General features: G+C 34.9%; 1 protein-coding gene across 1 annotated transcript in view; it reads right to left on the bottom strand.

Annotated features, from left to right (window-relative positions):
- The window catches only part of RYR2 (ryanodine receptor 2), a 388,712-nt gene that overhangs the window by 19,327 nt on the left and 342,833 nt on the right, over positions 1-26,552 (bottom strand). Inside the window, exons 83-94 of the mRNA XM_054062870.1 lie at positions 24,354-24,430; positions 22,958-23,031; positions 15,175-15,255; positions 13,266-13,354; positions 11,942-12,070; positions 10,398-10,502; positions 7,543-7,624; positions 5,112-6,415; positions 4,674-4,738; positions 2,695-2,842; positions 1,272-1,358; positions 220-438 (exon numbers count right to left, since the gene is read on the bottom strand). Coding sequence (XP_053918845.1) covers positions 220-438; positions 1,272-1,358; positions 2,695-2,842; positions 4,674-4,738; positions 5,112-6,415; positions 7,543-7,624; positions 10,398-10,502; positions 11,942-12,070; positions 13,266-13,354; positions 15,175-15,255; positions 22,958-23,031; positions 24,354-24,430 — 2,460 coding nt within the window. The remainder of the gene's footprint in view (positions 1-219; positions 439-1,271; positions 1,359-2,694; positions 2,843-4,673; positions 4,739-5,111; positions 6,416-7,542; positions 7,625-10,397; positions 10,503-11,941; positions 12,071-13,265; positions 13,355-15,174; positions 15,256-22,957; positions 23,032-24,353; positions 24,431-26,552) is intronic.

The raw sequence follows: 26,552 nt of genomic DNA, 5'->3' as shown, positions 1-26,552 counted from the left end.
AAATGCTGATTCTATGATTCAGTGTCAGCCCAGCAAATCTGTCCTGTGACTTCCTGAATTCACATTTCATATAACACACAATTTCTGTATAGGTTACACTAACAGAGTAGTGTTTTACACGGTCCCTCAACCTGTTTAAGCAAAGTTGCTATGACTGTTACAATCTACCCCACTCAGTGGATAAGAAAGTTAGGAGCTAGAAAATTATTTTTTTCTTACTTTCAAACAGTAATATCCTATGATGCAGAAGAATGAGATGACTGTGTGTAGGATGGCCAAAATCCGCAGTGTGGGCTCCATATAGCCACTGCTTTCTTCCAGGACATAATGCACTGCAATGACCCTTTCATCACCACTTTCCAGGACGTCCAACTTGGTACTTTCATCAGCAGACACCACAGGAACTTCCTTTTCTTCTGTCACAGCAGAGGTTGAGACCTGTTTAAATCACTTAATCTTAATGTTGCAGCTGTATTCCTTTGATAGGAGTTCTACACTACCACAAGCTAAGTAGTATAACTGAAAACAATCATACCAAGGACAATGTAATGGTGAGGAAATAAATTTTTGCATTGAAATTTTTACAGAGAATACCTCACAGAGATCCTTTCATCTTGTTACACCACTCTGTGATAGTGTGCATTTTGTTTGTTTTTCACTCTCCATCTATGGTAGCAAATTTGAGCCGTGCTGAATTTAACACTTCAAATTCTAAAAGGGCACAGCCCTTTCGGAAGAAATCCAGGCAACTCCTGACACTCCCACACACAGTCATTATCAGCAGGGCTTTGCCAGAAACTCATTTGAGTCTGAAGACCCTTGAGTTTTATTAATGATGCTAAACCTCTTGACAAAGATCATTGATATTCTAGGTAGTTGAAGATGATGTGACTTCTCTTTGCTGTGCAGTCTCTCAGGGGAGCATGACACACAAGAAAGCATCTCAGATGACATGTATTAGTTCAAGTTGCTTGATGGTGCCTGGCTGGGTTGCTGCACTGTGAAATGGAGCATCATCTGAGGCATGGGTGTGCCTTTCAGTCTGCTGCTTCCGTCACAGTACAGAACTTGTTAAGTAGCTATTTGTGTACTGGAAGTCTATTATTATTTCACACAAACACTTTAGCTCTCACCATGTTAGATTTCTGAAGTGGCAGAATGAAGCTGGTACTTAATCTTTTAGGCTAAGTAGTTTTACCTTAGTATCCTGTCTACAAAATCCAAATCTTTTTCAGCATAAAACTTCAAAAGCAATATTTTGGCAAGTTTACCTTATAGAAAAGCAGGATGAAGTTGATGGCAAAAGCAACAAACAATGCCAACATCCTCATGTTGTAAAAGTTTCGTGCAAAATAGTTCTGAAAATAGAAAAAGAACATGAATACACTTTGCTTAATAATGATACCACAATCATTATTAGGTTGTTGCATTGGGATATTTTTTTGTTTGTTTCCTCTATGGAGCTTTTTAGTAGAATTATGAAGGATGGAGGGGGAGCGGGGGGAGAAGAAAAACAAACAATTTGAGTGATGTATTGTACAAATTCTCTCCTACTCCATGTATGCAATAATGGATAGAAGATCTTTTGGTTTGCTCCATGTAGAAAGGGATGAAGGATTTCTAATTGTCTCTTACATTCTTTTTGTTATCTTCTCAATACATTTAGAGACAACAAAGGGACATCAAAGTGTAATAATAATGTAACAGTAATACAAAAATATCTACATTCTGTGTACCTCAATAGTCTTGCATACGCATTTTATACCCTGAAAAATCATTACTTTTACCAAGAAATAAAAATGTCTGCACAAAAGTTTATTTTAAATCTTCTTCTATTCCAAAATCAATTGTGGTTTTGCCAGATCAGCAAAAATCTCATCTCTGACCTAAGTTTCATGAGTAAAAATCTTCTCTCACATTATGATGCTATCAAAAGGATTGCAGAAATACACCTTTTCCCTTCCTTACAATTCACAAAGCTTTCTAGCACACATTTTTAATGCTTTAATTCTCAGATTGGAATTCCTCCACTTTTAGCCCTAATCATGGATGGCAATTAGTGAATTATTAAATGAGATTATTAGAAGAAAACTTAAATGATTCATGACTGCTACATGATTAGCCTAAAAAAATGAACTTGAGTTCAAAAGCAAAACTTAAACACCTAATAATGTTTTACTGAGATTGTCTCAGATACAATTATACTGTTTTCATTAGTCTTATTTTCCACTGGTTTTGAAAAATCTCTCAAATATTATCTTGCTATTTCACAAAATAAAATATGTAACATTCTTTCTTATGTTTTAGGCTAAGCATTGTATCCTAATAAATTTATTATATAGTCATCCCCCAGGGATAGAGAAATCCTACAGACACGTAAGCAGCTGTGAAAATTCAGGACATTTTATTCACATGGAAATACACGGGTCTTTTCTAATAATGGATAGGCAACTCTGAAGGTCTGGGTTTTGGACAACAATTGTCTTCTTAAGAATTAATATCTTGTCTACTAAGTTACGTGTGTGTTTCTATTCTCTAACATTTTTTGAATGTTTCCCCTTATGTCTTTTTTATGGATGATGGTGGATACAAAATGAGGTTCATCAAATGCAAAGTCATCTTTATATTGGTAGAATAATATGATGGTATACATCCCTGCCAACAGCTAGACATATAATCCACGGAACAGCTTACAAGAAGCTTCTGTTGGTATGCAATGATTTTCTTCCAGAAAGCTGATTCCTGAACTTCTGGTTCCCCATATCTGTGAGTATGAAGTTGTCTTAATTTCTGTTTCCCTTTGTCTTCCTTGGCTTTCTCTTCTTTTTCTCCATCTTCTCCTCTTTGGACACAAATGAAATCAAAATAATTTGTCAAGTTAATAAAATAGCTAAGCAAAAAAATTAAAACCACACCCTGAAAGAGGACATCACATCTATTCATGAGGGTCAAGTAGTCATGACTCATGCAGTTCACACACATGCATAACAAGAAGACATATCCCTCTTCAGCCCAAAGCATTCACAAGGGTTACAGTCTGGTTAAGTTCACAGATAACTAAATTTACTGGTTTGGCACCTTGAAGTGAGAATGTTAACTGATAGAGGCAGGTAATCAAGAATCTGCCAACCTTACTACCTCAGGATCTGCTTCACAATTGCACAGCTAATACGTGCACTAACAAATGTCTGTAAGCTGACAGCTGTATACTTGTATGAGTCCTTATACGTCTAAACACTCCCCTCCAACCTCATGCGCTTGAACTATCGCGTTCCCATGCAGGTTGCAGAAAACCTTAGTTCTTCTTGCATTTACAACCAAACCTAAAATTTTAATTTCTGTGCATCTGAGGAATTCATAAGTACCCCATCCAGGAGGAGACAGGAGTAAGGAAGCTTGACAGCATTTCACGTATGATTATTACCACTCTACCTAACTGCAGAATGCTATAATTAGTGGGTTGCCTTCTCCAAACGCATGATCTAAGGAACTGTGAATTATCTTGGAAGTTAATTTCACCTCGCAGCATGACACATGAAAGGATCACAGAAGCCCATTTGAAATCAGACCAGAGTGAGAGGCAAATTATATGACATTATGAATTTCTCTGTACCTATCTACAAACAGAATAACTGATGTCCTATGCTGCTTCTCCTACTAGAATACACTCAACAAATTTTCACTTGAAAGTTCACTTTAAAGTTTGTCTTACGCTTCAGGGCACCTAACAGTGCCAGGCATTCGACTCCTCACAGAGAATTCAACTATCACTGAAACTCACATCGTCAAGCAGAGCAATCAACAGTGAAGTGACCTTCAAAAGTCAGCAAGACTCTTCTTCACAAAGTTACACTGGCCGAGTTAGAAATTTGCTGTACTGATTAGCAAGAAGAGTTAGTTACTGGCAAGTGTTTGTCATCCCAGGAGAGCAATAAGGATAGGGTTTGAGATTAAGGTACTCAGAATTTTGACAGTGACTTATCTGCTACTGGAACTGTACATGTATCAGAGTTGTATACGTATCGGGAACCATAAAATACAAGGACAAAGTGTAATACTTTTTACTGGTTAAAACCAAGCATTATGTTTTGCTTTCCACTATTTTTCTTCTGAGTTAATCTCAGTAATATTAGATTTTAACATATTCTAAAATATTGAAATTATAACTTATCAAATGCTAGCACCTTTTCATAATAAAGATGTGAGAGTACTTATTAATTCATTAGAATTACATTGGAAGGTTAGGATTCTGAAAAATTTAAATAGCATAAAACTAAACATAGCAAATGGGAAAGGTAAAACAATCAGTTTCTACCACTGATGGATAACAAGTCTCTGGAACCCAAGTGTTCTCACAATTTTTCCAAGAGATTTTCTTTCAGATTTCAGACTTGCCAAGACAAACTTAATCAGTCAAACGCATTTTAAAAGAACCTAAACTGACATTACAAAGCATGCTGCTGGAAGATGGAAATTCATAAAATCTCTGAGCGATGCTATTTACATAGTATTTCCTTGCAAATATACGTGGATGGGGAGAGTGGTTAAAAAAATCCTAACTGTGGAATGTGAAGAGACACAAAATTAAAGGCAAAGAAGCAAGTACAAATCAAGTTGTTTTTTCAGTGAAACAAACCACATTTCATAGGATCAAAGCTTGAAGTCATACATACTCTGCTTTTTCAGGTTCAGATTTTGTTTCTTCCTTCTCTTCCTTCTCATCTTCCTTCACCTGCTCCTACACAAAGTCATATTTAAAAAGGTGTCTAAACACTATTACACAGTACAGTGTTAAAGAATACAAGGAATGCAGAAAGTTAGGCATTTTTTTTCAAATGTCAAATCCTGAGAGATGATTGTTCAGTTAACATTAACGAAGAGACATTTTAACACTAAACTAAAAGAAAATCAAACCAACATGTACTTAGAGAAGACTGTGGGAATTCAAGGATATGACATCAGAGAGGGTAAACACCAATAATTATTATATATGCAATTCCTTGAAAAACATGCCATAAAACCCAGAAAAACAAAGATGAAAGGTTTGTTTCAAGACTATACCTAACATACGAAAAAGACAAACACATAGCAGAAATAGAAGATACAGTCACCTGGATTTTCTCCTGCACCTCAGGCATTGGAGCTAAGGAGGGAGTGCTCAGTAAATCACTCAAACCAGCATTTGGATTGTGAGGGATCAATTTATACTGTCCACCTTCTCGTTTCAAATCCAACCCAAATATATCTGAGAGTAGATCACTCTCATCTGATAAAGTTCTCAGATCTGTTAAGTCTTCTGTAGGCAATGCAGCTTCTGTTGGCTTCCTTTCCCCTTCTTCTCCTTCCCCACGCACTTCATCCTGAGTGGGATCTGGCATATTAGCTAATAATTCAGCCACTTTGATTTTCTTTGCTCCTTCTACCAGGCTTCCTCCAAGCAGCAAACTGCATATGATGCGAAAGAAGCCTCGGACAACACTACAAGCAAAATGTAGTAAGCCCATCAAAATGCTCCAATAGGAAGAAAACAAAGCCATGACCATGTCCTTCATGGTCATTTTCTTCACTTTTTTCATCTGTTTCTTTAGGCTCTTCATGCTAAGCATTTTCATGAGAGTCATTAAATTATACTTAAGAGCTAACAATGCCGACTTCATGGTTACGAGAGAAAAGAAACCCATTCTAGGATCCTGTTCCTCAGGCTTATCCTTCTCATTCTCCTCTTTATTTGCTGACCTTTCATTCAGATCTGACTCGGAGATCTGGGCAGCCAGTTGCATTTCAAAGATGGTGTCCTCACAGAAATTAACAAAAAGCTCCATCTTTTCTTTCTCCCCACCTTCATTTACAACATCAAATATAAACTGTCTCTTTGACTCTTTTACCTGAGGTTTCTCCCACTGAGTCCGACTTGACTCACTTATTTCAAAATAAACTCGTTCAATGCGCTTCGCACTGCCCATGATTTCAATGCGTCCAAGGAAAGGTTGAAAGTAATTCAGCACACTTTCTGACAGTTCAAGAAAAGTTTGCAAGCGGGTGTCATGGGGCATGTGTTCTGACAGATTGGTCAGGAGAACAGCAACATTGAAACCAATGTCTTTGGCAGGTTCATGGAATCGCTTCACAAACTCCTCATAGTCTAGAGTCTCATTCTCATCTGTCTCAGCACATGATAGCAGAAACTCAGTTTCAGACTGGGTGTAATGCTTATGGCTTTCCATTGCCTTGTGAAAATCCCTCTTTGAAATTATCCCTTTACCATCAGGGTCGTATTCTTTGAATGCATCAGAGGAAGTCAAATCCTTCAATTTTAAGAACATATCAAAAAACTTCAGTATCATCTCTACATTGTTGGACGATTCAACAAGCATATCGACCATCTGCTTGCCAATAGTTCCATTCACAACATTACCTAGATGTAATGACATGAAGTTAGAGATACTAATGACAGCAAGAGTTTTGGCAAATAGAAGAGTATAACAATCACTAGTGAAATATCAATCAGTAAGAATGATAAACTATTAGCTAACACTCCCATGAGAAAGATATCTGTAAAAGCTAGCTGTAAAATCAGAAATCTTTTACTAATAGCACTACCCTAAGCCTTGGAAAAAACATAAACGGCTAAAGAAAGGAATACCTAACAAGCCCTGCAGAGAGGTATCTGTTACATTTAATATAGTACTAAACATAAGACAGCATACTTGGAATTTTAGTTTAGTGCGACATAGATAGAACTAGTGTAACATTAGCTAGGATGAACAGTAGCTTAGTAGGTTACTCATGAAGTACAGTCTACAATACTAAGAATTTACTTTGTTTCTCAGTGAACCACTATGAGCAAAGCAGTAGTAGTAGCAGCAATGTAGGCTACACTGCAATCTATGTTGTATTTACTGCCCTCTCAGTTCTCTCAAGAAAATAAATGTGATAGGATATATGTAAGATGAAAAAAGGAAACCCCGAACTTTGAATCATCTGTGTGTACATCTGGCAAGCCTAGTATTGGAAACACTAATAAAATAAAGGAGCTAAAGATATAGTGGTATTTTTTGACAATGGTTACATTCTCTGGGGAATCATGATTTCAGGTACTAGCTATAAAAGACCTAGAACCTAGTCACTAGACAAATCAAACTCCATTCCTTATGGCTAAGATCACTACCAAAATAAATGCAATAAAATAAAAGTGTTAATAAAATGACCGATAAATGGTTCAGTTCCTGGAACTCAGCATTCCAGCTGCAATCATAAAAAAAATTTCACCTAAGCCAAAAGAGAAGTCAAGTTCATGAAAACAAAGGAAAACACTAAAGCTGGATTTTACACAATTCCAACAATCAGACAATATAAACTATATCAATTACACCATATAAATCTCTCCTTCTCTTTAACACCTAACAACTCTTCTCAGAATTGACACATGAAAATTAAAAACCAAAAAAACTACAGATCATTATTTCCTCACATGAAGAAAATCAAAGGCAAAACTCTCCTAGAATAACTATGAAACAGGATTTTAAATTAAATTTTAACTACCTTCCAGCATAGACAGCAACATGACAACCATATCTTTCTGAAGATCCATTAATTCCTTCAGTAATTCAATTTGACTGGAATCCTAAATAATGAACACAATACATGTAATAAAATATCTATTGACTTCTTTGACATTTATATATATGCGCATACGTATTTCACCTTGAAAAAATAAGACCTAAAGATTAAGAAGCTGGTAGTGTCAAAGCTGATAAAACAGTGAAAATATTTTTAATTTCTTGATTCCTTACAGTACATTTGCAGGATCAAACATTTACACGATCATCTGTTTAGAGGACAGCAATTTAATAAAGACAAACTGAAGATAATGAAAAAATTTAAAGCAGTAACTGTGTATATCAAACACACAGATAATCCCATTGTAATGTTTTATGTCAGCTAAAATATCGTTGGTTTAATCAAGTTTACAGCTATGAAGACTTGTAAAAACACCAAAGTAGCAGCACACAAAGCTCAAAGTGTAACATAATTTACAGTCAGTAATTCCATTATAGGCCACTGATATTTTTTGGGGAGAAGAAAACATTGAAATAGAAAGCAAAATATTTAATAATAAAGTCCCATTAGTATATCCATAAATAAACACTACATTGATTCTTTTAGCCATCTTTAACCTTATTCAACTTAGTGAGTTCACTATTCCGCTTGCCAATGATTTTACCCTGGAGTATATCTGGATAGATTTATTCAACTAATTAATTTTTTCCTCCAAGAAGCATTGCTGCATCATGCCGTTAATAAGACATATTTGAGCACCACTGAACTTCAGTGATTAGTACAACAATCTCAGGTTACTTTATGGCAATTTGGAACTTGGATTCAAAACAGCACAAGTCAGAAATAATGAAGATTTCTAAAAGATTTGTCTTGCAAGCTTTCACTATAAAGCTGCTTACTTGTAAGTTGCTTACAACCTGGATGATCTTTGCCCATTTAGACTGAAAATTTCACTTCCATTTTCTGCCTTAAGAGATTTCTTAAGTAGTATTATCCATATCACCTTATTGGTTCCTCGTAGAAGACCAGAGAAGGAAAATGGAAAAAACCCAACAAAACAAAACAGTGATTTACTTTTGTTCTTTTTTAAATCTTGTTTTACATATTCTCCAAAAGTGTTATGGAGACTCACGATTTAAAACAAAAAACAAGTACTTAGCCTAGCAAGACCCTTTCATTGACAAAAGCCATATGGCAACCCCTTATAAATCCATTTAGCCACATGCTTTATCTTTGAAAACTGGTATCTCAATAGCATCTGAAAAGCTTATTTATATATTCTTGCAATAAAAACAAACAAAAAAAAAAAGAACCAAAGACCCCACATCTATTCTGGTCTTTCCAAAGGCTCTGCTGGCCCCCTAGAGGAGCTCCCAAAAGTCAAAAGCTGGAGCTCCATGCAAAAGAAAGACATCATCACTATTTACCACACATCTGGAGTAGATTGTGTTTCCACCATCCCACAGAACAGCATGAGTATCCCCACACACTACAGTGGATCTCATTGTGCAAAGCTTATTGATTCTCTCTGATTCTCTATTCTTGCAGGATATCATTTTTTTCTAAATGTAGTAATTAAAAGACACTATGAAGCCACTCCGGGCACAGCTGAGACTATAAACTTGTCATTACTGTAAAAACAAATCTTGCCAATAGCCACATCATATTGCTCAATCAACAAACAGCTACCATGTGCTTGACTCTTTGCCAGTAACTGCTTAGATACTGCTTTCCATGTTGCTCTAGTGGCACAGGAAGAAAGCACAAGAGTCACCACTATGGCCTACCCAAATATTAACTATTTTTTCAATTCTTAAATTAACAAAGACGTTCCAAAACTAGAACAGTATCACAGGCACTTATAAATAGATTTCAGTAAAAATTCAATGCATCATTCTTAAGAAAGGTTTCACTATAAGGCCGTTTGCTGGAATAAGACCTCTATTTAGCCATAGAGAACGAGAAGCACTTTGGAAGCACAAGTCTAGAAATTTAAGCAACCAGCCTACTTTAAGCCATGAAGTCCCAAGGGTACAAAGGAAAATAATTTGAGCGAGACTACTTTAAAGAAAATGGAAAGAATACTTACATGGGCGCACTGGGAGCCAAATAATAAAATCTAAAACCCTCAAAGCCTTCAGAGCTTTACTCCTTAACAACAACTAAAACCTCTACAATATCATGACATTTTTCTCTGAGAATGTCAAATTATCTGAAACATTCAGAATCACTACATTCAATTAAGATGCGCAATTCTTTTAAAAATGTAAGATTAAAAATGCACTACTTAAGGATAGGATATTTCTCACCTAATTTTAACCCCCTGAAGAGCTCTCTATGCCAGACCCCTATGCTATTTCTATAGTTTATAAAATGAGTCACCCAAAAGCAATTCACTCATACTAAGTTCTGATAATGCTCCTTCTCTACTAAGAATAGAAAAGGTTCAGCTGCAAACATGCAATGAACTAGGGTTCAATGCACGACACATTAACAAAGAGGAATCCTGCACAAAAAGCTCATGCAAAATTGCAGAAAATATTGTGTCAGAATATGTCAGGTATGAAAGACAGGAGCTAGTTAGTTCTTTCTGAATTTCTGTGATATGTTGCATTTGCAGCTTGATTTAATCAGCTTTGTGCCTGTGGCCAGCAATCCAATTACAGGTCTGCTATTCACACCCTCTACAATTTTGTAATTTACTTCCTCAAATCTGTTGTATTGTATCAATCACCTCTGGCTCTTATTTTTCCTAGTATTGCCCCTATAAATTTTTGTTATTAGTGACTCGAAGATATTAACAAGTCTGTTAAGGATAAAGTAGAACAAAAATATACCTGAGACAGCTTCATCTGCATGTGGGCAAACACGTGAAGAAAACCAACCACAGCATCCCATAGCCTGCTGTGAGCCAGACTTTGCTGATTCCCAGTACACGGACCCTATTGTCCAGGAAAAAATTTAAAAAAAAAAAAAAAAAAGAATACAAAAAAGAAAACTAGAGTTTATTTCCAAGAAACTTAATAAAAACTCAACAAAAACAGAAGGACAACGTACAGGCACTGCATAGCTCTAGGCCATCCTTTAGAAAGTGCTATGAAAAATTAAACATTTATAGAATTATCTCTTTAATAACACCACTGAATGCAAGCAATGCTTATTTCTAATAACCATTCTGCCTCTGCTTCAGCTGAGTCCCAGTTTACTAATTCAGAATCATAAAAAGTGTATTTGCTTGCAACCTTAAACTGCAAACACTAAAGCGGTATAAATCTTCAACCTGATTTTTCCCTATGTAGTTCTGTAAATCAGGAATAACTTTATGGAAGGTTAATGCAAAATTGGCATAAGGGATTAGAGAATCAGACTCCTGATTTTTTTTATCTGCAGCATATTCTGGCTATTGTAGAACATGGCATTAAAGAGTACTCATTCAAAAATTCTGTTTTCTGAAAAACAGGAATACAAAAATCTTTCAAAGCCTCAAATGACAATAACCAACATCTTTATCAGCTAACAATGCTACTTGCGATTTGCCAAATACATATGCATTAAATACATGTATGTACATGTATATAAGCTACCGGTACTCATATTTATTCAGTGCTGTTCTAACGGCATTCATCATCACGAACTATAAAACATTGTTTTTATAATAATTATTTTCATTTGAATGAAAACAAGACAACAGGCACCTAATAGTCTAATGAGGTTCTCTCTAACGTGCTTATTATATGCATAAACAAACCATATTATGTTGATTGATTTACATGAGGAATTAATTAAATACTAAGTTACATTTAAATCCTAACATACCATGGAAGAACTGCTGTGTTGTTACTTTGACAGAACTGATCCCAACATCATTTATTGCAGAGTCCACTTCATGTACATCTCTACAATTCTCAAATCTAATGTGAGACTTCCGTACTTCAAGCACAGCATTGATACCTTAAACAGCCTTATTCCTGACAGAAAATACAATCTTATATTCTGCTACCTAAATAGCAACCATGGTTTGCATTGACCTTAGTTTCATAATGGATTAAAAGTGAAGACTTTCAACTGAGTAACACTGCGGCAGGCCTGGCAAATCAAAACCAATAAGACAAAACCAAAAATTTACTATTTTGCGTACAACCAAAGAACAATTATTTACTAATAATTGTAAATTTTACCAAATTGTTAAGATTCAAAAAAAGTAGTGACAGCTATATATATATTTTTCAAAATTTCTCTTCCTACTTAAATAAATGCACTAAAATAATGTTGAAGCACAAATGCCTCTATATTACGTTTCTACTTACATCTAGCTACATTACATCTTCATGCCAAAAATATTATTTTTCTTTCAAATCCATAAAATTCCAATCAGTTTTACCTGGATGTACTCTGTGAGAGTATTAAAAACTTGTTTTGCAACTTGGATGGCTTTGGAAAAGTTGCGTTGTCCTTGCTCATCAATAACATCCTTCCCAGAATAATACCAATAAAAATCACTAATGGATTCCTGAAAAACAGTTGTGAAAAAGCAAAAGAGATTATGTAATCAAACTCCCTCTAACTGGTTATTCATCAAGACAAGAAAAGTAACATTAGACAGTATTCTCATTCTGAAAAGTATTTAGTTTAGAAAGCTTTTAAATGACCTCCCAACAATTCTCAAGTATTATTTCAAGAACTGCAGTTTCATCTCAAGGGAATCAATAGGAAAACAAACTGAAATAAGTAATTTAAAAAATCCACAGCAAACCTTAAAAAAAGAAATAGAACAACTTAGATCTGTTGATGTTTGCTCTTAGAAACACAATCGCCTGTGTTCTGAAAAGGAGTACTCAGTAGTTCAACTATGCTGCGTGTTGTTCATTAAACAATCACTATGCTCTGTACTCAACATCTAGTCAATATTGGGAGCAAATAATGCTTTGTGTGCATGATTCCTTTTTCCATCTTCCCCAAAGGAGAGCTTACTAAAGTTTCAACAAAGTAAGAAATGGAATGAAAACCATTGTATTCATACAACTTCTACAGATTACATAAGGATAAAAAGCAACATTGATAACAGCAGCAACTCAAAATTTTCAAAGCCTGGAAAAAAAAATAAACAAAAAAACCCAAACACAACAAAAGTTATTACCATGCACACCATGCCCGGTGACCTCCAGAAAAATGAGAATAGGTAAAAATTAACATTTATCAATTTAATTAAAATATGTTTTCATGTCTTACATGTGCTCTAATCTAGAAACAAATTAGACTCTTTTCCCATTACTTTCTACTGGGAAATAAAATAATGTATTCATATTTAAAGATCAAGGAGATAATTCAAATTAGAAAAAAAAAATAATAGGAGAAAGCTAAATCAAAAAAACTCTTTAACTTTTTTTTTCCTTCCCCTTAGAAAGTGATGCACTACTGACGTCCTTTACTTCATGCCACCCCATGACAACCCATAAAGCAGCCCATTGTTCAGACAAAACATGGGTGAAAAACGAGTCTGAAGCTTAACTTGAAAAACACGGAACACTTCAGTCACAGGGTTGTCTCGGTCAACAATGGGCTAATAATATTTGTTGGTTTGCTCTCCACCTACAAATTTCCACCTTACGATTAAAATAAATAAAATATTCTTTTTAAACTGGTAAATATTGTATAGATGCAAGTCCTTATTTTCACTTATTTAATTAGTATATATGTTAACCTACCTGAACTCTTAATAAGTAATCCACAGTGGAAATGATAATGTTAACAGTTGTGTTGTTACCAGTCTGAGTTCTTAGGTAATTCTGAAAATCTAAAAATCAAATAAAAGTTTAATTTAAATTTATTTAGTTTGTTAATGACTTACGCAACTACCACTGCAAATTAATTCTGATATAACATGATCTAGGAAAACAGCTTAAAGGAATGTTTTTAGGGGTTTTTTTACCTTTTTCTATTTTTTTGGGCGACAAACTTTTTAAGAGTTTCAGCATTTTATTGCTGAGTTCACAAACCAGTGCACTTCTGAAGCCAGAAACTTGATTATGCGTTGATCTGTTAGAGGGAAGGAAGGCTCTACAAAGGGATCTAGACAGTCTAGATCAATGAGCCAAGGCCAACTCTATGGGGTTCAACAAGCCCAAGTGTTGGGTTCTGCACTTTGGCCACAACAACCCCATGCAATGCTACAGACTTGGGGAAGAGTGGCTGGAAAGCTCCCCGGCAGAGAACGACCTGGGGGTGTTGGTCGATAGCTGGCTGAACATGAGCCAGCAGTGTGCCCAGGTGGCCAAGAAGGCCAAGAGAATTCTGGCTTTTATCAGAAACAGTGTGGCAATCAGGACTAGGGAAGTGATTGTCACTATATACTCCATGCTGGTGAGAAGGCCACATATCAAATACAATATTCAGTTTTGGGCCCCTCCCTCACTATGAATAAGACATTGAGGTGCTGGCACGTATCCAGGGAAGGTCACTAAAGCCAGTGAAAGGTCTGGAGTGCAAATCTTACGAAGAGCAGTTAAGGGATTCAGGCTATTTAGCTTGAAGAAAAGGAGACTGAGGGGAGACTTTATCACTTTCCTCTGAAAGAAGGTTGTAGTGAGGCAGGTGTTAGTATGTTCTCCTAAATAACAAGTGATGGTTGTGCCAGGGGAGGTTTAGGCTAGATATTAGGAAATATTACTTCCCCGAAAGCGCTGTCAAGCATTGGACCAGGCTGTCCAGGGAAGTGGTTGAGTCACCATCCCTGAAGGTATTTAAAAGACATGTAATTGTGGTGCCTGCGGGCATGGTTTAGTTGTAGACTTGTCAGTGATAGGTTTATTGTAGGACTGGATAATTTTAAAGGTCTTTTTAACCTAAACAATTCTGTGATTCTGTGATATGTAGCACTTTAACTTGGTCTTATTTTCATCCCATTTATGATTAATTTTATATATATACAAGTTCATCAATGTCAACAGAATTACACCTAGTATATATTTTATTAAACAAAAGCATAATTAAATTGCACAATGATACAGTTTCTGACTACAAAATTGTAAATATGTCCAACAGCTAAACAAAAACTATGTGTTTTTTTTTTCCTTTTTTATTCCCTAATAATGATACAGAGAACACAGGGAAGACTACATAATAATAAAAAAGATGCTCAATATAATGTAGGTTTTAAATTTGGGTTTTAAAATAGATGCTACTTCAAGAAAGGTATTGTGCATGATGTTGTAATTTCACATACAATTCTAACTGACATTAGTGCTAATAACATACACCAGAAGCATACAAATGCCAAAGAACAATAGGTGTACCTTTCTGTTATGATTTTCCTCTGAATCTTCACTGACTAGAGTTTATAAACCATGTCCATTTTCCTATATAAATTTATATTTTCTAATAGGTCAAGATTCAAACCTCATCATTTGGTAAATCATTTTCTTTTATACAAAGTTAAAGCTGATTAAAAAAACTGGCAATTTAATTCCACATAAATATTTTCTTTTAATGTACAGCCTACCAGCTACTCCACCTTTCATAATATTTTATGAAGGATGTCAAACCTTCAGCAATGAAGAGATTTTATTTTTAGTTACCATTGTCTTGGTTTAGCTGACTGGCAGCCTGCCCACAAACCTGAATTATGTCCTTCACAAAGCAATTGAAGGAAGCGGAAGAGGTCACAGGTGAACTCATCATCCTGCATCACCTTTTCTCCTGTAGAAAGGCCAGATGGAAACATTATCACAGGATGTCAAGTAACACCCCATAGCCCCCGAAGAAAATCTCCATATTTAATTTTAAGAAAGAGAGAAGAGGAAAGAAAATGTGTAACGTGAATCTATCTGAGGCACGCATGACTTGTCTTTGGCAGACAGTTATTTGGTTAAAGAAAAATTAAATTATGAAACTTAAATTTTGATTTATAAATATGGCAGCATGAGCTTGGCAACATTTTTTAAATAATCCATGATTTACATTCTTGATTGATTTTGCTGGGCATGATTGCTGCATTACATACAAAGGCTAGGATTGGATTAATTTTGTTCCCATTCATCACAAAACAAGGTACTTAAAAAGAAAGAAAAGTATTTAATCAAAGAGTAATGAAAATAATTTCTCAAATAGACTAATATATTTTAATACTCTAAAACAACCCATGAAAATTACAGCTGTGTGAGTTCTCAAAAATCAATTAGGCTGAAATATTTACGGATTTAGCACCTATCTGCTGCTGACAGAAAAAGGCTGTTGGTCATGTGTCTCCCTTGACACAATAAAGCAACAAATTTATGATGCACTAGAAAAAAATGCCAATGCGCTTTACCAAATGAGGCCTTTCAGTTCATTTTTTTTTTGTAAACAGACAATATCCAAAAGTATAAAGCTTCAAATTATTTTCTTGATTCTTCAAAGGAAATTGTACACTTAAAAGCCCTCAATACACCACTATTTCAATTACATCAATTCATACAACTAACATTGTACATTGACATCTGAAGATGAGAAAATACCATTCAAACAGGAAAACAATCATCACTGAGGAAAATGTAGAACAGCTAATAAAATCGCACAGGACAGCAACATAGGTGTTCAAAACCAATAAAAGTCACCTATTGGAAGTAAGGAAATCCCTCTTTACAATTTTGGAAATGTATTTGGAATGTGTGCGGCAACAAAAGCAGAAGAACCAAAACCTTCTCCTTTTTAAGAATATACATAATTTGAACACAGGCATAAGTGCCATTTGCAGACAATGAAAGGAAAAGGGATAAAAATGTAAGATTTTTTTTAAAATGGGGAAGTAGAAGATTGTAATTTTAGGCTTTAACCTGAACTTCAAAATCGCATGCCTCAAAGACAATATTTTTAGTGCATGAACAGTAAAAAACTTAAAGAGTAAATAATTAAAATCTGAGAGGAAAAAAGCAGCCTTTTTTCAAAATGGTTATAGACAATAACAATTAAACTAACAACTACTGACATATCATTATATTGGTGCATTATTTCATTATTACAGCTCAGTTGTAAACTGTTTAATGCAACTTGTAGTATATATAAATACAAACATGAGCAGAAGTTTAACTTAACATAAAGTCATGAACAATTACATCTTCAAGCTACCGGCAATTAGCAGTCCACAGCCTGCGAATTTTAAAAGTATCAAGTCTCAGTACAGTTGTAGGATTAGGGAGCAAAAGCATTTTTAAAACTAAAATGAATACTTTAAAAGCACAGAATTTCACTCTTTCCTGTTGCAATAAAGACAATGTTTGGTATTAAGAACTTGTATAACCAAAGTATATGCAATCACAGTTTCTTGTAACATAGGGAGAGATACAATACTCTTCCACCTAATTCTGGATGTGTACTTATGGTAGTGGCAAACAATATGCAATTCTTCCTAGAAGAATGAGCCAAATACTATAAATGACTTTCCATGATATTTTTTTCCATCTTCATGAATACCAGCTATAATAGTTTTTCAGTCACAGAAGACTGAAAACCCTTTCACAGCTAATTAAACAGTCAAAAATGACTATTTCTGCCAGTGCTGATTAATGTATACATACAATATATGCCTGAGAAGGCAAGAAGGCAAAATCAAGAGGTGCCTGTGTACTTATATTATTCAACATTGTATGCAGGTTCAACACTGCAAGATACTTTCATACATTGCTGGCCAAAGGCCAGAGTACAGAATATCCTTCAGGATTAGACACTTTCTTTCTTTTAATTTAACTGAACTGCTGCTCTGTTTAAAGTTATATCTGGAGTCACCTGCTTTGTTGATCTAGTAAATGTTTACATTTTGCAAAAACAAGCATTTCAGAAAGCCAAATATTTGGTGGAGCCTTTACCTTCCAACATGCAACACACGCAGCTTGACTGCTGAGATAGCAATGATTTCAAAAAATAACTCAGTAGGAAAATTTTTCATGTACTATAGTTGGAAAAATCAACCCCTTAAAGGGTCAAACCATTTACTACTTACATACCAAGATGTTACTGAATCAAAGCCATCTGTAGTAATAAGACTATAGAATAAGTTACAGTTTAATATTTTTCAACCCCTACTTTCTTGCCCTCCATTCAAGTAAGAGTTTTCAGAGCAAGAAGCAAAACAAGTCCGAATTTAAAATGATTACAGAGATCAATTTATGTAGTAATCTTCTGACTTTCAGTGTACCCACTGGAATTTAGGAACTTTTAGAACATAATTTCAATTTCAATATTTGAAGAGTTTTGAAGGGTCTTTTAATCAGCTCCACTGTAAAGAAATCAGAAAATGAATACAAGTTATTGCAAAATTCTGCAAATCAGAAGTTATCTAGGCATATCATTCAACATAAGCCGAAAGATTCATTCCTTTCAGAAATATTTTTACATATTTCAAAATGAAGCAAAAATATCCTGTTTCCAACAGCTTCGCTACACTAAGATCTAAAATAATCTTGGGTTTTATTTTCTACAGCTGGTAAAATCTGACTAAAAGCCACGTTGGTATTGTCAGGAATTTTAATTTTCAGATGTTAATTACCGACCATAAGGTGTCTCACTGGCAATTACAGAACTGAAATGCAGATCCATTTCTTTCTATAAAATCTACGACAACAACCTTTGCTGCTGTACATACAAATTCATGTCAGTACACACAAAGGTTTGCACAGCTAACGTATGTGCAAACATACACAATGCATGTACGATTTAGGATGTCATGAAACCAGGTGCTTTAATTTCAGTTGATACGATGTATGTTCTGGCATTTATTTACTTAGACATTAAAATGTTGCCATTGCTCACGCCATAGGTAAAATAATATGGCTACACACATGAAGGCATTAAGCCTGTAGTTTTTGCAAACTTAGTAGCTTGTGTTTGTGAGATGTAGGAACAGAGTTAGCATGTGTAGGAAATGAAAAGAATGAACAAAAAACGAAATAAATGTGGGTTTTTTCTTGAAAGTGTACGTGTCACTGTTTAATAATTTTTGTGGTTATGTTTTTTTTTTTTTAATTTAAATCCTCAGTGGAAAATATTTGACTTCTGTGACTACTCAGAAACATTCGTCTGATGCTACATATTACAGAAATATACACTTTTAGCTTTTACAAAGGAACAGGGCTGTTAAGCGGAAGCAATGCTCTCCTATATAAACCAAGTGAATTTACTCCTATCACAAGACCTGGGCAATATTGGGTTGGATTTTGAGTGGTGCATGCTTCTGACTTCTCCAGAACCTGATTCGAATAAGAAAAGCATCTGTTTTCTCACCTAGGGATGCATAACAATTTCTCTGAACTGAAGCTACTTAAGTTCCCTTGTAAATGCAAACACTGATTCAGATACAGTAATATAAAGGTGGAAAACACCCCTGCAATGTAGGCTACAGTGGATCATGAAGAGTTTAACAGCCACTTTAAATGTGACTAGGTTGGTGAAGGACAAAAGCATATTTATTGATTTCACAGTATTAAGAGCTGAAAATAGCCTCTATATGTGCCCTTATTATGGGTAATTATTATATGGCATATGTACCACTCTCTGTCAGTTTAATAGAAAGTCCTTTAAGATCTACTATCAGATCAAATTACATTCTAAAGTTATATTTTATTGAAATAATCCTTCTGAGAACTTATGGAGAAACAAAATAATGCCATGATACAACATTAAAATATTAAAAACAGAGCTACCCTGTCAAAAATAAAAAAAAAAAAAGGTAAAATAATCTAAGTGTAAACTTAACATCTTAAACTTTTTTAGCCTATGTAACTAAAGCAAGTCTCTCCAAAGGAGTAAAACATTGCACTTTCAAGATTTTCGTGACCCACAGCAAAATAGCAGAGTATGAACGTTAAATGAAAAAAACATTGCAGGGTAACAAGCACTTCTACATGTCTTTGGTTTTGAACAACCATTTTTTGAAAAGGATACAGAACAATTAAAAAAAACACATACAGAAGAAACAACATTGAGTACATCACCAAACAAGTAAAGAACACATCTGCTAAAGAACCATCAATGTTGTTACCAGTGGGGGTTCCAGGGTTTGGAAAGGGGAGGTAGTACCATTCAGAGGAATATCAGGACAAGGAGCTTACGATGAAGACAGCACAAAGAAACAGTTGGAATAGAGCAATAAATATCACGTCTATGTTGAGTCACTACAGGGCTTTCTAAGTATTGCCAAGGTTGACATGGAACTAGAAACTGCATAGCACTGCCTTTGACAAAAAGTTGACTCTGATCCTCTAAGGGTCAACAGCAGTCTTCCCTCTACTTTGGCAAGAACAGCTTCAGGCTTACAGATTAAACTCAATGACAATTGTTTACTAATATGGTTAATGGTCATCAGATTTAGATGACATTAGAAACAGGCTACAGTGCATATTTTATATCTCATCCTTCCCTTGGGAATCAATAAGATGAATTTTAATTGAGAAGTACTTATTTACTCATACAGTAAGTATCTCCCTCAAAAAAAAAAAAAAGAATGGGAGAAAATAATTCCACTTCTTTGGTACTTCCTTTCTAGTATTTACAGATGGTTATTCATAGGGTTGCAAACAGACAATCTCAGGAATCTCATCAAATCTAGGATACTTTAAAACCATTCACTACAGGAGTTTCCTCACAGACATACTGGCTGAGCTTTCACAATGTTTTCAGGAATGGTCTTTATATAAACTACTTTGTAATGAGCTGAAAAAGGTGTACTTCATAAATAAAAAGATTATTATTATTTGAAGGTAGTATAGTTTCAAGAATAAGGTAACCCTGCAGCTAAAAAGTACAATATTTTTTGGTTTGGCTTTGCTTTGTTCTGTTTTCTTGAATATTCAGTAGTTGGATGTTAATACATAAAAAAGGTGCTGTTAGCAAATATTATCCCTTTGTGCCAAGAAATTTACAACACAGTGTGATTACTGTATCTTGACACTGCTGCTGCTCAGTAACAAAAACTGAAAACGCATGATCCAAAGTGTAGGATTTTGTTAATCTGCCAAATAAAAAAAATTCCACTGAGAAAAATAAAAATCCAGATCATTCCCCTCTCCAACATTTGCCTAAAAAAAAGACAGCTGTTGTGCTTGAGCTCATTGTTTCTGCTGAATGGTATACAAATTTGTTTTTTTAAATTCTCATATGTCATGATAACAGGAATATCTCATAGTGACTGGTCCTACAAAGCTCTTCCTTTATTTGAAGTAAGGAACCTTTAAGATGTAGGAACCTTAGCATATAAAGTAGCTTTCAGAGCAAGGAAGAACCACCTGTAAACACCACTGACTCCTTTATGTTAGCAATGCACCATCTCTTTCTTCTGTCAACTCCTGATCACATTAGACAAACCTAGCCAGTGGCGACTCCTCTCCTTACTAATCACTGTCAAATCTTCACTGGATCCACACCAGTGATTTCCTGTACTTCCACAAATCAATGCAGCCATAAAGCCACATTCAATACACAACATAAATACTACAGAACCATAGTACAAAACTTTGTGTTTGTTTAGGCATATTTTATTTATTTATTTATTAACACTCATCCTTCACAAATACTGGGCTCACTGAAATGAAAAAACATAAACAAGAACAGAAAAAAAGGAATAAAAAAAGAGTTTAAAAAATCTTGCTGCTCTTACATATAGTGTGTCAGTTACTGTGGAAATCCTGAGAAACGGAGGAAGAACAAAGTGAGAAGATTTGACACAAAATCCAAGATGTTTGGAATACACAATTGTAATAATAATAGAAAATAAACCACTAGTTTACGTGTCTTACGGGAACGAAAAATATATTGGTGTTCAGGAGTTGTACAGTGCTGACACAAAAATAACAGCAGGAAAAATAAAGAATAGGCAGTTGTTTTTAATAATTACCACACTCATGAGTGATGACTAAGGAAAGGAGGACAAGACAATTAGTTCAAAGAAAAAGACATAGGGAGGGGGGAAGAAAAAAGGTTGAGAATATTTTTTTAGCAAATATGAAATATAGTTAGTATTGTTTTCGGTAAAATTTGTTCTGTACTAAAAAAAGAAAGATCAAATAAATAGATAACTAAAAAAAAATCCCTCAGATGAGGGAGCACAAAAATACTTTAACATAGGTAGAAAGAAGTATGCAATTTTAAAAGATTTATTTATATTTGTATGCAAAATCCATCATTTCTTGAAACAGAGGCAGTGGTCAAAAGAAAAATGAGCCAATATCTTGACACTCCATTTAAAAATTCAACACTATAAATGATAAATACAATTATATAGTAGTAGAAATGCTTTCCAAAAGAGCAAAATATTATGCAGAATATCATCCGTAAAACATGAAAGCAACGGCCAAAACCGTTGCCAGGTGCCAGGTAGCTGCATCAGTGCTCAATCCACAATCCTGCAACCAAATTTTATCCACATGGGTTCATTTCATTTTGTTTACTCTTGCAAGCCCAGTATGATTTGATCTATAATTTAAACCGTGGGAGCACTTCCAGAGAAGTAGCATTTATGATTTCGTCTTGAAGTCATTCTGTCTTATTTGATAGTCCATTATTTTGATAGTCTCAAATATGCCACATAAAAAACCTACAGGCACAATAAGCAATGAGCTATACTGTGTTGCAGGCATGAATTACGAACCCTCAAATGCAATGATGATTACGCAGTCAAGCTTTTTTAGATCACTGTAGGATTTAAACATAAAAATGTGTCATAGATTATACTAAAGATAAGGGGAGAAAATGTGCTTTGATAGCTGTATTAAGTCATGTAAGAATGAACCTAATGTTTCCAGACAATCACAGTAAGGGAGTAATAGTACTTACTGTCAGACAGAAGAAAGAAATTGACAGCGAACTGACAACATAGGGAGCAGAAAGCCAAATTGTTTGAAGTCAAGAGTAAAGTCAAAATGTTGTAGTATTTCCCCAAAGACAAACAGAAAAGAATCACTCCAAAGAAAAAGCTTCCAAATGGCTGATATAATTCCCTCAACCTCTAGTATTTAACTTACTGCTTAACTAAATTGTCTGGTTTTCATTCCAGCTAAGACAGTTTAAGAAATCAAGTGGGAACTCTTAATTTCATTTTATGCTGAAACCAGTTAAGGACTTCTGAAACGTTTTACATGCATAAACACTGCTATTTGTCATTCGAATTTGTTTTCAATTTTACACGTAACATCTTCACTTCTTCAGAATGATGGGTAAGAGCCCTCTGAGACCATTCTGAAACTCAACACATGTTAGTGATTTACTATTGACAAGCATGGGGCTTAGGTAGGCCAATTAAATGTAAAACACTATTAGGAATCATATTCTCGCTTCAGCCACTAGATACCTACTACAGGGTTCTTTGAAATTCAGCTCACTTCTGAAAAATGTAAAAGAAGTTCACAGGTCATTTTTGTTAAATCAATAATACCTGATCCCTCTTCAGTCACCATGCCAAGGCCTTCTGCTTTGTTCTGACGCTCAAATGCATTTAGGTCAAGAACACTGCAATGAGAAAAATTACATTTGTTCTGTGATTAATTAAATGAAAGTAAAATATCTTTTTGTGAAAGACAGAGAAGGATTTGTGATTTCATTTAAGTATATAATTATACTAGTGTCAAGCAGATACATTCAGTGTCTTGATATATGCCTGCTACAAGATTATAAAACCCAGCTCTACAGACTTAAAACTGCTTTTGCACTGCAAACGACAATAGAAATCAAATTTTTATGACTGATCAAAAAAAAAGAGAATGTATGTGTTCATGGTATACATACTCAATTTAGGGATTATAAAGAAGCTATATTATTGACTACTTTTATATTATAGCTCAGTTCATCCCAAGCAGCAAGGTCCATTGAATAATTATGACGTTATTAGTTCCACTCATTCTGTAAAACTGAAGCTGACAAAGGGGAATATGTATTCAACAAATCAAACTTAAGGAATATATACTCTCACATATTTTCATTTGTGAATCCACAAAGTTCTGCCTTCCACAGCTTAGCACATCAGCTAGCCAAGGATACTTTTCTTGATAAGCAAGCATGTTTATGGAAATCAGATGAATGTAGATGAACTACAATAGGAGTTCTGCTTGCAAAAAACCTCACTGATTTTAAAATTAAACTCAACCAAAGACTGTTAAAAAAGAAGGATTTAACAGGGTATACCTGACATAACAGAAGACTGAACTGCTTGATCTAGGAAGCCTCTTTTAGTCCTATGTTTTATGTTAATGAATACACCATTTATTGATATGCTTTATTCTTTGATATTATATTAAAAAAATAAATTTATATGTTTATATATATATGACATCAATATAAACTGTTAAGAAGCATGAATGGACAAAAAAAGTCACAGTACCTCCATAGTTTACTAAAATACAATTTTCCATTCCTTTTCCTGCCTTTTAAAATCCTATTAATATTTCTAACAAAGGTTTTCCCACAGTCGTTGTTACTACTTAACATTGATAATTTACTTGGTATCTGCAGGACAACAGCATATCTCCAGAGTTAAAAATTTGTCCCCGATGAATGCTCCGAACTCTGGAGTTGTTTTCTGTCATATGTCATGTAGGCACAAATGCCATAAACATTTGTGAAAAGAACTCTTTTACCAAGGTAGATCCATATCATATGAAGATTTTCATACCACGAGCAACACCTTGTCCTTTGCTCCAAATCTAGCACGTTACAGTCCCTGGGTGTTGTTTGCAGAAAGTATGTAGATGATCCTTTCAAAACCATAAATCCTTTGGAACAAAACCTAAATGTGCAATAGGAATAACAACTTTTTAAAATAGCTGTTTTCTTACCTACAGGACTGCATAAGCCCAGCAAGGCTCTGAAAGAATCCCACATCCTTTTTGTCCTTGAGGTAGTCAAGCATTTTCTGCAGTAAACACAAATAATTTATGCAGACAATTAATACTTATGCTGTGTGTTAATCCAGTGTACCTAGTACCATATGGATTCTAGTTTACTAGTGATGCTGCTGTCTTGAAATATCTCTAATACTTACTAATTGCATAGGAGAGTCTTGCACAGAATAATCCAGATATCAAAAAGAAAAAGAACACTTAATGCTCATGTCCTTTTCAGAAAAGGTGGTAATCCGTTTTGGATATTCCTTACTAAAATGTGGAAAATAAGATAATAACTAAAGTCAACACAGCCAGCAGAATATAGTGTTTAATATAAATATATCTGGCCATTAGTAGGCCACAAATTTGTATTGACACTATAATGTCAGCATCAGACTGGGCTTGTTATGATCTCAGTTTATTTTAGATTATTTTAGCAGCCACAGCATGCTAGTAGTCTTGTGAGCATTCTTTAAAGTTGTTTTAGTTTTATGGTAGCTTCCAATACCTATTGGATAACAGATGGCAATAAGAGTAAGAAGTTATTCAATGAAGTGAACTCTGATTCTAGTATGCAATGTATTGTTGAGTGAAGATATACGATGATACCACAGGTCCCAGTTATGAAAAAAATCACGATGCTCTAAGATCAGTCTTAGTAGGAATGCTTCCAGAATTCATGTTGTGAATGAGACAAAGCTCTTCGCAAATAACAAAAATAAATATATCATAAGTAACCTCCAAAATGAAAGAACACGTAACAAGACAGCCTTAACAAAACCTATCAGCATAACCCCAAGAAGACCCAAGATCACAGAAAAGGTACACCCCCACCACCAACACCATTATGAAACAAAGCAAAGACCTCCAGCTGATGATGATGATGACTTTTCAAAATCAATTCTGTACCTTTCCCCCCTCCCATACCATTCTTCCCAAGGAACACTGAAGAGCTGATCTTAAGACCTAAAAGAAAACTGTAAAGTTGAGTGTAGCACTGGAGAAAACATCTAGAAATGAGGCAACTGAAAAATTAGAAAATCAAACTGTAATACTGATGTTTTTATAAGTATGTAATTTAGACTAATAATATAAGTATTACCATAACCATACTGTTTCCTGCTTCTGATTAGTTAACACTTTATCAAATAGCTTTAAATAATTTAGATTGCAGCATTAACAATTCAGATTAAATAACTACATACAAATTTCATGATTTTCCCAAGTAATTTAATATTATAACATCAAAAAGAACCGGCAATGTTTCAAGCAGATAATTTTCCAAAAACTTTGTGGTCACTTGTAGTCCCTGAAAGAAAATTATTTTCAGCTGCATTCATCTGCTTCAGTGGTTGCTTAGCTTGGGACCTTAACTGTTGCCAGTTGTCTGTATTCTTCAAACTGTCCTTCAGCAATGTAGCAATGACGGGTACGAAGGCTTCTAGAGTACAGCATCTTCAGCTAGTACAGAACACTGAACACTCTATCAGGCACTTCTCTTCAAAAATGCAGCATACTATTACTATATCAGACTTGTCCACTGCTCATCATATTATCTTACTATATATTAATAAATAAAGTTTGACTTCTCTGTTTTTATCACCAAGACTCTCCATAGTATAAAGCTAAGGACTTCTGAAATTGTATAACATTCTTTTTTGTGAAGACTGGGGTCAGCAATATCACTCTACTGGCTACAGGACAATGGCAATCTCCCAAGAAATCCTTCCGTCCCACAGAATTCTCATAGATGTTAATGATTTAGCGTAAAATTTCCCCCTCCAGATGAAGTGCAAAATAAATTTCTTTCAGCCTTGTGTTCTATTGAGTAATCATACGTATATAAATAAAAATATATACATAGCAAACAAGGTACTTTTGTACACTACTTTCTTCTGGGAACGAAAGTCAGAGAATAGAATCATAGAATCACTAGGTTGGAAAGAACCCACTGGATCATCGAGTCCAACCATTCCTAACACTCCCTAAACCATGCCCCTCAGCACCTCATCCACCCGTCCTTTAAACACCTCCAGGGAAGGCAACGTGACCACCTCCCTGGGCGGCCTATTCCTGTGCCCAATGACCCTTTCGTGAAAATTTTTTTCCTGATGTCCAGCCTGAACCTCCCCTGGCAGAGCTTGAGGCCAT

Source organism: Cuculus canorus, chromosome 3 (assembly GCF_017976375.1).
Source record: "Cuculus canorus isolate bCucCan1 chromosome 3, bCucCan1.pri, whole genome shotgun sequence".
NCBI lineage: Eukaryota > Metazoa > Chordata > Aves > Cuculiformes > Cuculidae > Cuculus > Cuculus canorus.
The sequence above is the reverse complement of the archived record's forward strand: the minus strand, read 5'-3'. Positions and strand labels throughout refer to the sequence as shown.